This window comes from Astatotilapia calliptera, chromosome 5, assembly GCF_900246225.1.
Source record: "Astatotilapia calliptera chromosome 5, fAstCal1.2, whole genome shotgun sequence".
Taxonomy (NCBI): domain Eukaryota; kingdom Metazoa; phylum Chordata; class Actinopteri; order Cichliformes; family Cichlidae; genus Astatotilapia; species Astatotilapia calliptera.
This window is the reverse complement of record NC_039306.1, coordinates 35,290,663-35,305,590: the sequence shown is the minus strand read 5'-3', so window position 1 is coordinate 35,305,590 and position 14,928 is coordinate 35,290,663. Positions and strand designations below refer to the sequence as shown.

Genomic DNA, 14,928 nt, shown 5'->3' with positions numbered 1-14,928 from the left:
TCTATTATTTTTCATTTGAGATGCATCACTTTTATACATTTATTTATTTATATTTATTTCTGCATTTCGAATAATTAATTTCAGGGTTGGTGACAAAATGCAAAATGCAGGTGGCTTCACACTACTATACCTATGCTAACAGCAAGAAAATGTCGTTACCATAGCTACGGCACCAGATGATGGAGATGGACACGTACTGCATTTTAAAGGAGCAGTCCAACAAGATGTTAACACAGCCTTCAGTATGCCCACACTCCCTAACAAAGCTGATATGACAGTGGCAGACTACGGACCAGTCATCATTTGGATCCAATCAAACATTTGACCTAACAATAAATGATTTATACTTTTTAACATTAGTATTTATTTACATATATATATTGCCTTAAAATGTTAATGGCAAGCTTATGTGTTCACACTGTGCATGCAAGCATTTACTAGTTCTGCCAGTGCTCTGCAACTGGGCTAACCACAAAAAACATAGGTAAAAGAGAGATGCTAGGAAATTTGCAATTGTGGGTAAAAACAAACTAAATGTGGACAGGTGAGAACAAAAACAGAGTAATGTGTAGTATTTTTAACATCCAGATATCAACAACCTTTTTTTGTATTGTGAATGCTGACAGCACAAACATCTGAATTCACTTCCCACTAAATAATAAGATGCAGCTGATCAGACTAATACATGTGATTTGAATTCATGGTTTTATATTGTTTAAACACTATTGGATGCTGTGATCGGATAAGTCAAACCTGTCCTTTATTAAAGATTGTTCACTTGTCCTCTTTTGTTTCATTCTGTCTTCACTTTACAGTTCTGTATCTTTGGTTAGGTTTAGTTAAAACAATTCAGTATAAAAATGCAAACTAATGTTGTTTTATATGTTTAAGTTGTTCTCAGGCGTCAGATTTTTATGATTCTACTGGCCAGTTTCACAAAAAGTGACGATGCAGCCCATGTATTTAATTACAGGCCGTGTTGGGCCTTTCATGAATTTGTTACTATGACGATGAATACACACAAGCAAATCGATCCACTGTTAACACAAAACTATTAACTACACATATATTCAGTTTCTCTATTTGTATCTTAATATATATTTAAGCAACCAAAAACATCTCTAATGTTGCCAGTTTGGGCCCCGCCCACCAGCTACTCAAACATTCTGTTTGCAAGAAGCAGCCAAACAGAACAAAGTTGGCCTTAACAAAGTGGGAGGGAAACTAAAATGGCATGTTTCATAATATATAACATAATATAAACTACATTAAGGCCTGCTATAAGACAGACACTTTTTTTAAAAAATGGGAATCTTATAGACTCCAAGAATAGAAAGATGGAGTTGGAAATTAGCAGAATATGTCCCCTTTAATGAAAATCTTTCTTTAAATGCTTTAATTTTGCTGTCAAATCCTTACTGCTGTTATTCTGAACATGATGTCATCACGTGGGATCAGCCGTGTAATTATCAGATGACATCTGCTGTTAAAAAACAAAGTGTTTTTCTATCATTCCACCGCCACAGACTCTAGCTGGTCTCCAAGGCAACTAGAGGCCAGTCTGCTAAGAGCATGGTTTGTGTCGACATGGCAACAAGACACCTCCTACCACGCATGTTTTCTACAGTCTGCACACTGCCCTGTAGGGCGGAAGCACAGTTTTAGTGCATGGTTTTAAAGCCCCAGTCAGATGAAACAAAATCACAGTGTGTGGATGTGTGCAGGAGTCTGCTGAAAAAAAGTCAGCAGATGATGTTGATAAATTGTTATTTGGCTGTGTTGCTCAGGTTACTAGGATACAAGGTTGAGTCGAGTTTTACAGCTGATGGTCAGCAGCGACAAGAGACAAACAACATGTTCCTTCTGCTCCTGCTGGCCTCTCAGCTGCCGACGCACAACATAGTTTAAGAGAGATGGTTGTTTGGTGCAATGTAGACTTTTATCCATGTGCGTCCAGCTGCTCTTGGGAGTGTCTGACACATGCTGAGTCACACTGTGGATGTTGGCATAACCACAGTAGTACTAAATACTTCTAGAAACAACATCAGTAACAAAAAATGTTCTTATGCAGCAAAACGTTAAATAGACATTTTCAGCCCCATGTTTTGTGGTTGTAAACAGCAGATCTGAACAGCAGGTAGGTGGGGCTTTTGTGCTCACAGCATGACCTTTGTGCCTGAGTTGACAATATCAGGGATACCTCCTCTCACAGCATACAGAGAGAGTAAAAAACCATCAGAAAGTGTTTCGATCAGTGTGAAGCTCAGACTTCATACATGCACCGATTTCATTATTTCAAGCTCTTGCCATGTTAAATATGAGCATCCACCACTGGAGCGGTATAAGAAATGACAGAAAACAATCAGCTTCCTTCAAAATGTACCCGCACTGCAAGGACTGCAAGGTATTCTGCCTATTTCATCGGTGTTTGATGGGGATCATTCAAAAAAGTCTACCTTTTCCATAGCAGGTTTCCACCATCATCCCTGTAATCTGAATGTATTACAGTGCATTTTGTCTCTTTGTTTTTGGCCAGCACTAGCAGTGATGAACCACATTACAGGAAGTGGTAACTGAGCATTAATGTGTGTGCATCTGTACGTGGGTGGGATTTGCTGCAGGCCTATAACCACTTACGTGTTCATCTTCCCAGTAGCTTAAGCACAGCAGCCTCATGTCCCACTCTTGTCCACAACCAGCTGCCATCACTGACACTTTTCTTTCCCTTTGTGTCTGAGATGGTGCTCTTTTGCGCCCTCTCCTGGATCATGGCTGACAAAAAGTCTTGAACCCATAAATAGAACGTATTTGCATTAAAAGTGTTAGAATTGTGTTAATAATATTATTGTTGTTGTTTTTGTTGTTATGCAGAGGGCGGTCAGGATTAGCCATGATGGATGACCTCTTCTCCACCACAGTTTCAAAGTGTCCAGCCAATCACAGAGCCTGCTTTTCTAATCAGTTTATCCAGTTTCCTCGTGTCGCCACCTTTGATGTTGCTCTCCAGCACACCAGCACAAATTAGAGACAGAAAATCTCATTTCACTGCAAATTTGGAAGAATCTCACCTTCCTTATGAAATACAGCTTGCTCACCCGTCTTGTTGTATAAAACGTGTTGGTGTTCCAGTTCAGCCTGGTGCCTGAGTGGATCATCAGGTACTTGCATCACATCAACATCCTGTCCCAGAATAGAAACAGACATGTTATGAACGTGCTCACCATCTCTCTCTGGTCTTCACTTGCACCTTCAGAAGCAATAAAAGTACTAACTATAACTTTTGATTGGCTTTTAAAATTTTGCTTTGTTTTTTTTTTTGCAATATTTCTTTTTACTTACCAATGTTACTATTGGTAGTAGTAATATTTTCTCCTCTGGTTGCTCCCTTTCTCATACCAAGTCTCTGAATGTCTTCCTTCATTACATCCATTAAACTCTTCTCAGGTCTTCCTGACTCTGCATATGTCCAAACCGTCTCCGTCTTGCTTCTCTAACTTTGCCCCCAGACTGCTCAACCTGAACCTGAGCTGATATACCCAACTCTGCCACCTCCAGCTACACCTCCTGCCCTGCTGTTAGTGTAACTGTCTCCAAACCACACATAACAGCAGCTAATCTTGTGCATATTTCCTTTCAGTCTTGCTGTTATTCCTCTGTCCCAAATCACCTCTGGCACTCGTCTCTACTGACTCGTCTCTGCCTACACTCTCTTCTTCACCTCTCTTGTGTACTGTCTGTTGCTTTGAATGGTAGAAACCAGGTATTTAAACTCATCTAATTTCACTACCTCTACCCTTTGTATGCTCATCTTTCTATCTGTCTCCCCCTCATTCATACACATGTATTCTGTCTTGTTCCTACTGACTTTCAATCCTCTTCTCTCCAGAGCAGCTCCTCAGGCTCTCTTCCACTTGCTCTCACTACAGATCATGATGTCATCTGCAAACATCATAATCCACTGAGACTCCTGCCTGACCTCATCTGTCAACCTGTCCATCAGCACTGCAAACAGTTAGGGGGTGGATCAATCCCTGATATAATCCGACCACACCTTGAAACCATCTGTCACTGTTACCCCGTCTTACTGTCCTAAAATATTTGTGTAATAATTATGTTTCAAATGTATCAATTCTGCAGATGAATTTGTGAAATTCTGCCGTACAAACTGACTTTGAAATGCAAGATTACTGTCAGACTTAAAATGGCCCAATATAAACTCTTTTTTTTCATTGGCTTCTATCCACAAATGTCTTCTTTGAGAATCCTCACACAAGTCCATCTAAAGCCTATACCATAACTTTCTGATGCAACCCCAACGGGATCTTTGTCTATTAAAAACGGAGTTTGGGGTATATATAACTGTTAATGTATAAGGCATTAGTGAAATGAGAAATATTTTACAATGTGCTCATTTTAATAATTCATAATTCATTTCAATAATTTGCAGGGCACAATGTCAGATATAGTGAACTGACAAACTTAATTTTCAACATCTTTTCAATACATTACTTTATATGTTCTTTTTTATTTAACGTATTCTAATCAGCATTACCTTCATTTGGTTTCAGGGGTCAATAAACCATTAGCTTAAAAGGATTTCTAACTATGATGTATCAAATTAAACGGCTTTCACTAGCTGAACGTTATTCTATTATCATTTTCATTTGAACAACAAAAAGCAGCATAAAGCGTGGTATTTTGTATCGGAATAGGCCAAAACCTTAGCCAGAGCCCCTGAGCAAGATGGCGGCTCCAGAAACGCGTCGCGCGGATATGACGCTTTTCTGTGCGGTGACGTAGTGCGCATAATACGTATTACGTAACGGACGTTCGGATCAAGAAGCGCACTTGGAACTTTTAAGAGGGTTGGTATGTTTTATGTGTTTCAATGTTAAAAACAGATAATTTTTACAGTTATGTTGTTAAGTAGCATGTGCCGCTTCTTTTGGACAATGCACAGGCTCATGGTTCACAATGGACACATTGTTCTTTTTTAGTTCTGTCATCGCTGTAGCAACAAAGCTAACGTTGTTAGCTGCAAGGCTAACACATTCATTCATTCCTTATAACTGCCACACTGTTAGCATACCTACAGCTAACGGTGTTCGCTAATATTGTGATTTGACATTAACCCAATCCGCTAATATAGACCTGGGGCAGGTTGTTAACATTTTGTTTTCGACTTTAGTTCACACAGTTGTCACGACCCGGTTTAGGTGACAGTGGCCCAACATGTTTCGTCCCAAACCGACTCTGAAGGACCGACAGCACCTGTACAAGCTTATCATCAGCCAGCTGCTCTACGATGGATACACTAGCATCGCCAACAGTCTCATCAATGAGGTGAAGCCACAGAGCGTTGTGTCTCCCTCTGAGCAGCTCATGCAGCTGGCAAAGATAGGTAAGAGTTGAGACCATGTTCTGATCTTGAAAACAGCATCTTGGGGTGGAGGGCGGGGGATACCTAAAAGTATTTTGTGCAATTAAAAGAAACAGCCGACACCGACGTCATAGCTTTTGCTTAATTATAAGACGAGCTGTTTTTGAAGTGAAACAAATAATGCTAATTCTGACTTGCTTGAAGAATGCACTCTTCCACTTCAGTAAGACCTTTGGGATCATCTATCAGTCACACTCTTCTCTGCTCTGCATGCGTTGCTTGTTTGCACTGGTCTTATTTTGATTGATTTGATTGAAAGTGAGAGTCATTAGTGTGTGCCATAGTGCAGCACCATTTACAGTTGCAGGACTTTTCCCTTTTGCATCCTCCGAAACACTCATGTGGCATAACCACAGTTTCCAGTTAAGTTAAAACTTTTGCAAAGATATGAAAAGAGGCTGGCCTAGTAGACATAGCAGTGTGAAATGCCTCCAAACTGCTGACCCTTTGCTTTTAGCTTCCTCCTAATTTTTCTGCTAGGTTAGCTCCAGTCTGCCACCTCTGACTGACATATACACGAAACATGTGCTAAAAAGTCAGCTGTGTCGTAATGGATGCAGCTCACCCTGGACACTGTCTTTTCCCCTCTGCCCTTAGGACAAAGATTCAGGACTATGAAGCTCAGACCGAACACACTAAAACAGCTTGAAAAAGAAAAACATGACTGATTATAGAGTGACTGACTTTCTTTTAGGGCAGATTTTTCAAGTCTTCTACTGGTGCTACTTTTACTGGCTTTATTTATTCTGTCTATCTAGTTATCTAATCTCCTCTATCTGGGGTTATAATCTCAGATTCTCAGGCCTTTGTAGCAGTTGTTTCATCCACATCTTGGTTTTTGTACTGTATGTCTTCAGATCCTAACTACAACCTATAATCCATTACAGGGATGGAAAATGACGATACTGCTGTTCAGTATGCGATCGGTCGCTCCGATACTGTAGCCCCGGGTGTTGGCATCGATCTGGAATTTGACGCAGACGTCCAGACCATGTCTCCAGAGGCGTCAGAGTATGAGACCTGCTACGTCACATCTCACAAGGGCCCTTGCCGCGTTGCTACATACAGTCGAGATGGTCAGCTGATCGCTACAGGCTCTGCTGACGCCTCCATCAAGATCCTGGATACTGAGCGCATGCTGGCGAAGAGTGCCATGCCCATTGAGGTGAGGCAGCTCAGACAGCACAGGCATGCTGGATGTTTTTAAGCCAGTGCACTGACATTTTTTCATTTCTACATACATCAGGTGATGATGAATGAGACGGCGCAGCAAAACATGGAGAATCACCCTGTGATTCGGACGCTGTACGACCACGTCGATGAAGTCACCTGCCTTGCCTTCCATCCCACCGAACAGATTCTGGCATCTGGCTCCAGAGATTACACCCTCAAACTGTTTGACTACTCCAAGCCCTCTGCAAAAAGAGCCTTTAAATATATACAGGTCGGACATATTCAAATCCAAAGTGCCAAAGCTGATGTATATAAATGCAAATCTTTGTAATCCAGTTGTCGCCTTTCGATTTACCCACAGGAAGCAGAAATGCTGCGTTCAATCTCCTTCCACCCCTCTGGTGACTTCCTGCTAGTGGGGACGCAGCACCCCACCCTGCGCCTCTATGATGTCAACACTTTCCAGTGCTTCGTGTCTTGCAACCCACTGGACCAGCACACAGACACCATCAGCGGGGTCAGCTACAACCCCACAGCTAATAGCTATGTCACCTGCAGCAAGGACGGCAGCATCAAGCTGTGGGACGGTATCTCTAACCGCTGCGTGACGACCTTTGAGAAGGCACATGATGGAGCGGAGGTGTGCTCCGCCATCTTTTCCAAGAACTCCAAGTACATCCTGTCCAGTGGGAAAGACTCGGTGGTCAAACTTTGGGAGATCTCAACAGGCAGGACTCTGGTCAAGTACACAGGTAGGGAGGATTTGCTGTTATTCTAAACTATGGCAGTTGAAGCATTCACAGTCACAGGTTTGCTGATGCATAACTTACCTATAGTGAGCTACTTGCAACATTTAAAACCTATAAAAAATAAATATTATAACAAGTTTATGGCAAATTCATATTTAAAATTCTAACACTCAAGAATTACATTTATCTAGTGTGCATATTAGCTGTTCATGCTGAGACATATGACCAGAAATATAGTTTATATAAATGTATTGTTTCTGTCACGAGTGTATAGACTATGAAAAGAGAAAAAAATGCAAGAAATAAAGTAAAACAACACAAACTAACCAACTAAAAAAGTCAGCTCTCTGGCTGTTTTAACAAAAGTTTATTTGGCACGTGCCTGTTGTACATCTATACAACATTCAGCATGGATGTCATTTCTGTTTTTATTCCAGCACAGAAATAAAACTTTAAAAAAAGAACTGAAAGCATCCACACAGCACACACAGCTTCTGACTGAAGCCCAGCTGTTAACACTTTGCTATGTTACTCAGCATCTATATTTCTATATTTCACACACGATTGTGTATCATATTGGCACTATTGAACAGAATTTCACATGGATCATGTGTTTGCCGTCCCTGTGTTGTTTTTTTGTAATGATTTTTAATTCTTAGTTTCATAACCGTGCTGTGGATGGAAGCAGTGGCAAAGCTTACTGTTCTCCAGCTGCTGAACAGGTGGTTTGATTAAAAATTCTTATTAGGATTTAAATGACAGAGGTTGGATAGTACTTACAGTAAGGAGCTTAGCTGACGTCAACGTAATTAAAATGCGCTTTCTCCCACATTGTGTGTGTGTGTGTGTGTGTGTGTGTGTGTGTGTGTGTGTGTGTGTGTGTGTGTGTGTGTGTGTGTGTGAGAAAATCCAAGAGTGTTATGTTTTGCATTTGTCCCTTAAAATTCCTAAATGGATATATGCAGTGTTTCATCTTGATAAGTGTTAGCGTGCCATGCTTGAGTAAAAAGGGTTTTTACTCCTATTTATCAGCTTTTAGGCACTGTTCTGTAACGTCTCCATCAAGCATGATCATAATGCAGTGGTAATAAGGATCCTATTTGTCAGTCAGCACTAGAGGTCGCCTTAGTTTAAAAAAATCACTTATGATGCCATTTTATCCGCCTTTTAATTTTTTTATAATATTGAAACATTTAATAGTGTTTAATTAAACAAATCAGAAGGAAATAATACAGGAAAAAAGAGACGTGGCGCTCAACACTGTAAAAACCAGAGGAATGAGCTGCAGTTACAGGAGAGACACTAAGATGATACAAACATGAGCTGAATGGACTTAAGCTGGGTGTCACTTTGTCACATGGATCCACAATGCTTTGTAAATTTCACGTGTTATTCTACAGTTTTATGACTTGTGTAATGCTGTGAAAGAGACAAAGCACTTATGGTAGCAGTATTGTAGCATGGGAACTATATAATGTTACAGTAGATCCACAGTCAGTGGAAGTGAGCAAGTGTGCATGGACTTTCAAATCAATAAAAATGGCAGTTTTTTAGAAGTGGCGTCTGAAACTCTTAAGCATAAACTCTGTTTACGCTTCCATATGTGCAACAGTTCATGCTGCAACACTGCTATCTGCACACACGACCCTTTATATTTCTACATCTCCTCACTCTACTGTCATTTCTCTCAACGCACTCTGCAGATACCATCTACACGATGTTATAAATATCTAATCTATAGAGGTTTTGCAGGCATGTGACCCCTTATCACTTCCCAACCATTTTAGATGCGTAACATGTCAAGTGAGTAAAAAACCCACTAAACGTCATGGAGATGAGATAAACTATGACAGTTATAAGTAAACAAACAAATGCCACACACTTTATATCATTATGTTATCAACAGTTATACTGGACGAGATCCAACATGGGTGACAGAGTCACTGGACTCTGCCTCTGCAGTCACTGCCTGAACAACTGAACCACGGTCACTGCAAATTTACCTGATGTTTATCATATTAACATATTACCATCTAACATCTGTGACAGTGATACTGAGGCAAGTTGATTGAGGATATCTTCAATTTTCCATCAGTAAGCACTGCTGATTTTACCTTTGTTCACTGCTATTCATGGCTGTTACTGAAACTATATATTTATTCTCAAAATGGTCATTTTGTAAAAATGTCAATTAAAACTTCAAGTATTTTTTAAACATTTTTAAGAGATTTAAAAAAAAAAGTGCCTTCTTGTAAGTGCTACCAGTGTCGGCATTTCAACAGGAAGTGTGTCAGCATCCTCGTGGCTTAGTGCTGCTCTCTGCTGTGTTATCCTGTTGCTGTGACAGTATAACACCGTCTGTGGTGGGCTGTAACATTCTCCCTCTGATAGAGTCACAGGCTGCATGCAGCTTTATTTGGACACTTTAAAATCATGGAACGTTACAACCATTCTGCTCCTGATTATTTTCATCAGTCAGGAGAGAGAAATTTATGATAAGTTTGTGTGGTTAAGTGCGTTTAGTTGAACGTGCTACAAGCACAGTAAAAAGTGCATGAAGTGCTCCTGGATGTGGTTTATGTTGGTCATGAAAACCATTTCTGTAGCATAGAAATGATCAGTGCTGTCATCAAGGAGTTTTTATCACGAGATAAGTTATGCTTTATTTACATTTTTAAAACCACCAGTATCTGTTTCAAGTAATATTTGGCCATTTCACATTGATCATTTAGAGAATAAATATATCGTTTCAGTAAAGCAGTGAAAAGGAGCTAACAGAGGCAAAAACAGCAGAGCTTACTGATGGAAAATCAAAAAAAATCCAAAATCCTCAGTAACTCACGAGAGAAATGACAAGTACAGTGAGGAGATGTAGAAATAAAAGTGTCATCTATGGATGGTGGTGTAGCAGCATGAGCTGTTCAAGATTGTTTAGTTGACACGTGCATAGTTATACAAGTACAACACACAGTGAAATGTGAAGTGTGTGTGTTATTTATTTTTTCTCTCCTAATCTGCCGTTGTTAATGATTTGAAAGTCCATGCCACACTTGCTCCCTTACAGCCTGTTTAGGTTTGATGCTCTTTGGCTTGTGAAGACTACACTGCCCCCTAGCAGAGCAATGCTGAGTTAATGTTTCTAACTGCAGTGAAGAACTTGTTGTCAGCTGATTGGATTACATTTTACTTTATTGCAATAACCAGGTCATCGTGCCTTCACTGGTTTATTTTCTGTGATGCTACATATTACCTGCTGTTGGGACATCAGTGTGATCGAGGTCCACGCTGTGTTTTAAATATACAGTAGCTTTCAGCTGGCAGTGCTGGATCTCAGTAAAAAAAGATTTCATTCCCTACAATCTTCATCACACTGAGTCAGATTATGAGTAATCGTGACTGTTCCGTCTTCAACTGCTGTTCTGATAAATGTTGCAAAAACTCCTGCCAAATCAAGAGCCTGATGACGCTATGTTGGAGGGTCTGCAGACGTGTTGCATTGCCACTTCCTTCCTCCTTTGTAAGAATGATCATAGTTTCAGATTTTTTTGTGAATGTTTATCTGATAAGAAAACCCTTGTGGCGTGCTTTGAGAATTCGGGGGTGGTGGGTGCAGACACAGTGATGTAGTAATGCGTTGTGCTCAAAGACTGGGGGGATTTTTTCAAAATTGTTAATGTGGTTTTGATTCTTTTCTTAAGGAACCTGTGGGCTTCAATGCCCTGCTTATTTAACAGTAATTAATAACTATAGATAAATGTGTGGCCTATGCACAGGCTACACATTTAAAAAAAGGGTTACCCAGGAAACCAGAGCTTAATTGTATAATTTAGTCTACTAAGTACTAATTGGAAGGTTTCTGTTCGATCCTTGGACAAGATAATAACCCCAAGTAGTTTTCCGATGCATCCAGTGCTGGATTTAGGTGCAGAAAAACATGCCTGTGTGAATAGTTGTGAATGAGGTGAGTTCAGTTAGACTAGACAAATGCTGTATAAGAAGAAGCAGTCCTAACTACACAGCTGCTCATTCACATGCTGGTAGTTATAGTTTTGCTGTCATATAGCAAGTATATTATCTACAATGCTGCCTGCTAACATTCAGCACTTATGCATTTGATATTAGCAGGGAATCAACAACACTGCCGTGATTGCTCTCTGTGAATGTCCTAAGTCTACAAAAAGGAGAAAATTGGGTAACCTGTATCTCAGTATGAGAGAAAAGTACTGTTATTCTTTGTGAGATTACTCTGCAGGCAAAGTTTGGACAAGTCATCACTGCTGGAGATCTTAGTGTTATAGAGATCACATTGATTTCTACTGCTAACGCTCTAGGTTGGAGATGTGTCTGCATCTGTAATGAGATCTGCAACACACATCATCCCTGCAACTTCTAATCTGACCCATAAACACGCTGTCATTTAGCCTGTGGAGAAGATTTCTCCATCTTTGTGATGTTCTTACGGGTACAGGGACAAACCAATAGCATTCATGCATGCACAAGATTGCAGTGTGGTTCATTTTTAGAGTTATGCAATCACCATTCTTATGGTGGCAAATTAACATACATCAGGCAGCTGTAGGCACACAATCAAATGCTGTACTACACGAATAGTTCCTAAAGTCACCAAGTCATCTCCACGTCCACTTCCATCAGTCACTGGAGACAAGAAGAAGAAAAGTTCCCGGCTGCTCAAAGACAAATAGCAGCTAAGTGAAAGTAAACTTTATTGCCATGTACACAGTGTACACACAGTGCAAATAACAAAACATGCTCAGATGCCAAGATTTACAAATATGAATGCAAAATAAATATGTAATCCATAAACCAACTGGAAAATATAAAATATGCAACATATAAATTACATTAGAAAAAGTGCAATAAAGAAGTGCATTAGTGAGTGTTTCTATCAGTCGGTTATTGGAGGGGTGTGGCAGTAAGGAGGATTCTGGTAGGCAGCCTGGTGTTGAGAAGCCTTTCGGCCTTGGGATAAAAGCTGTTGCATAGCCGCTTGTTAACTTTAGCCTTCTCAGGAAGTGTAGTTTCTGCAACAATTTTCTTTGTTGAGGAGATGGTGTTGTTTGTGTGAGACGTCTTCAGTTATATGGACACAGACGAACTTGATCCTCCAACAATCTCAGTTTATGATGAGTGGGTCAGGTCTTCCTGAAATCCAACATTAGCTCTTTAGTTGTGTTATGTCTGTGAAGGTTCTCAGTCACCTTGGCTCAGGCGATTAGAGGATCATCAGGGGGTCCTTTTGTCCCTCTGTGGGGGGTCACTCCCACTAGGTTTATATCTGGGACTCTCCACCATTTGACCTTAGAACTGAAGAAGCTTCTCGGATGAGAGGTGAAACATCTTCAAGTAACTTAAAGAAGTCCAGACGCCTTTCTTTGCAAGCTCCTTTGACCTTTAGTTGTGTTGACGTTGAGAGATTGTTGTCTGTGCACCAGTTTGACAGCTACTGGCTCATCGGCATCTGCGGAATCATCGTTGTTGCTTATCAGTGCTAACGCAGTCGTGTTAGCAACAAACATGATAATGTGGTTGGTGTTATGTGTTGCTGTGCAGTTGTGAGTCAGCTGAGTGAAGAGCAGAGGAATGGGTACACAGCTCAGTGTGATGATGTTAGAGGTGTTGCAACTCATCTGTACTGCCTTTTTTGTGAATGGCAGTCAATGTGACAGAATCATGGCATTCTGTGTGTTGATCACATAAATAACATGTGTACTTTACAAGCCACAGCTGATATTTTGGTGTATCCGTGCAAGCTTAATTCAGTCAGGGCCACCGTAGTCAGAGGTGATTATTAGAGAGCCGTAAAACCCACTATTCTATGTCCACAGTGGGAAAGCAAAACAGTGAAGTAGTGAGCACAGAACAGAGCAGGCATCATGAAAGGAGGAGCTACGTTTGAGGTGGGTTGCAAAGTGGCTTACGGTTATAGTCTGCGCTTTTGGTTATTATTATGCAAACTGTGTTGTCATCATAGTTTACACAACTTGAGGCAAGCTTGACTTGCTGCTCTCTTCTCCTGTGAAAGATTTAAAAAGCTTGCTGAAAAGTTTTCTCTAACTATTGCAGCTCTATTGCTCCACTTCTGCAGTGAGTCATCGTAGAAACACCTGTAGGATCCAACCTGTTCAGTCTCAACAGTTTAGCAGTTCGCAACCAACCAAAATGATAACAAAGCACACCATCCGCCAGCACTCACAGTATCACTTTTGACACTCGCCACATGCATGAGGGCAGTAGCAGTGAGCATAGACTGGCTGGAATCCAGCTCAACTGGCATAAGCTATACAATTTATCAATTACACGTGTTTTATGGTCGCATGTCTCTGAGAGCTGCCTACTCTCAGGAAGGGATGTGCTGTGCATCTAAGAAGATACATACTACAGTGTGTTACACAGATACCACACATGCACAGAGATGCTCATTATTAAAGGCCCAAAGGAAAACCTGTTTGGAATCAGTGTCTGTGATTTTAGGCAGTAATAATATTGTCTATCCTCAGTTCACTTTGTTTCACCATGACATCATTTCACCAATGAGACAGTTTTTTGTTATGTGAAAGTACTGAATTGAAACAGATTCACATCCATCTCTGTTCTAAGGGACAGAAGCTAAAGTGAGCCCAAATATCTTGTTTCTCTGTGAGCGCTTCCTCATCGGTGGTCAGGCTCTGGCTGGCATCTCTCCAACGCTTGACTTATTTTCTGTGTTTGAGTTGGACTGACTATACTTGGATGTTTGTAGAGTAACTCGCTAACACACAATCTGGCCTTCACTGTTATAATTTGAGCACTTTAGTTTTTGGGTATCGGTTGTTAGTACACATGATAGCTGATAAGCATGGGAAGTAAGGACAGCATTTATCAGCTGATATTTACTTGAAAGTACAGTGAAAATGATTACAGCATTTTTTTTTTATGCTCAGTTACTTAGACTGACCTGTCGGGCTCATCTGTTGCAGGCGCAGGGCTGAGCGGCCGTCAGATGCACCGTACGCAGGGCGTGTTCAACCACACGGAGGACTACGTGCTGCTGCCTGACGAGCGCACCATCAGCCTCTGCTGCTGGGACTCCCGCACAGCCGAGAGGAAAAACCTGCTGTCTCTGGGTCACAATAACATTGTCCGCTGCATCGTCCACTCACCAACCAACCCGGGCTTCATGACCTGCAGTGATGACTTCAGGGCCCGTTTCTGGTACCGCCGCACAACCACAGACTGAGCCACAGGAGGATGTCTGACTCTTGTGAAGCCTTCCCTGACCTCAGCAAACACTCAGTCTTCTTCAGTCATTTTCAGTTCAATGGAAAGAGGACAGTGGAATCAGAGAGACAGTACTTAGGAGGAAAAATCAGTCATGTGGTTTTCTTTTTTATGACCTATTAAAGAGTGTAGAAACTTCAGTGGTAACACTCTCCTCACATTTCTTAGATATCATTCTGCAGGTTTGATTAGTTTTCCACTTTTATATTTTGTGTATGTCCTTATGTTGTAATTCTGATTTTTAATAAACAACCCAAAGGAAAAATGTCTGTCCTATGAATTTGATGG

General features: G+C 40.8%; 1 protein-coding gene across 4 annotated transcripts; it reads left to right on the top strand.

The window, feature by feature from the left end:
• Positions 1–4,755: 4,755 nt before the first annotated feature.
• On the top strand, positions 4,756–14,905 carry cstf1 (cleavage stimulation factor, 3' pre-RNA, subunit 1). 4 transcript variants are annotated; one of them, XM_026169080.1, is made up of 6 exons: positions 4,756–4,869; positions 5,217–5,401; positions 6,328–6,605; positions 6,687–6,884; positions 6,975–7,365; positions 14,340–14,905. In XM_026169080.1, the coding sequence occupies exons 2-6, from the start codon at positions 5,233–5,235 to the stop codon at positions 14,597–14,599; spliced, it is 1,296 nt and encodes a 431-aa protein (XP_026024865.1). In that variant the 5' UTR covers positions 4,756–4,869; positions 5,217–5,232; the 3' UTR covers positions 14,600–14,905. The 4 variants fall into 4 exon arrangements, with proteins under 4 accessions (XP_026024865.1, XP_026024864.1, XP_026024862.1 ...); XM_026169079.1 differs by having other exon boundaries at positions 4,757–4,865; XM_026169077.1 differs by having other exon boundaries at positions 4,757–4,869; positions 5,189–5,401.
• The last annotated feature ends 23 nt before the right edge of the window (positions 14,906–14,928 follow it).

What these genes read in the sequence shown, in the direction of transcription:
- cstf1 (XM_026169080.1), top strand. Translation starts at nt 5,233, where the DNA reads ATGTTTCGTCCCAAACCGACTCTGAAGGACCGACAGCACCTGTACAAG. An exon ending in AGAGTGCCATGCCCATTGAG is followed by an intron (nt 6,606 to 6,686) that starts GTGAGGCAGCTC and finishes TACATACATCAG; the next exon opens with GTGATGATGAATGAGACGGC. An exon ending in GAGCCTTTAAATATATACAG is followed by an intron (nt 6,885 to 6,974) that starts GTCGGACATATT and finishes ATTTACCCACAG; the next exon opens with GAAGCAGAAATGCTGCGTTC.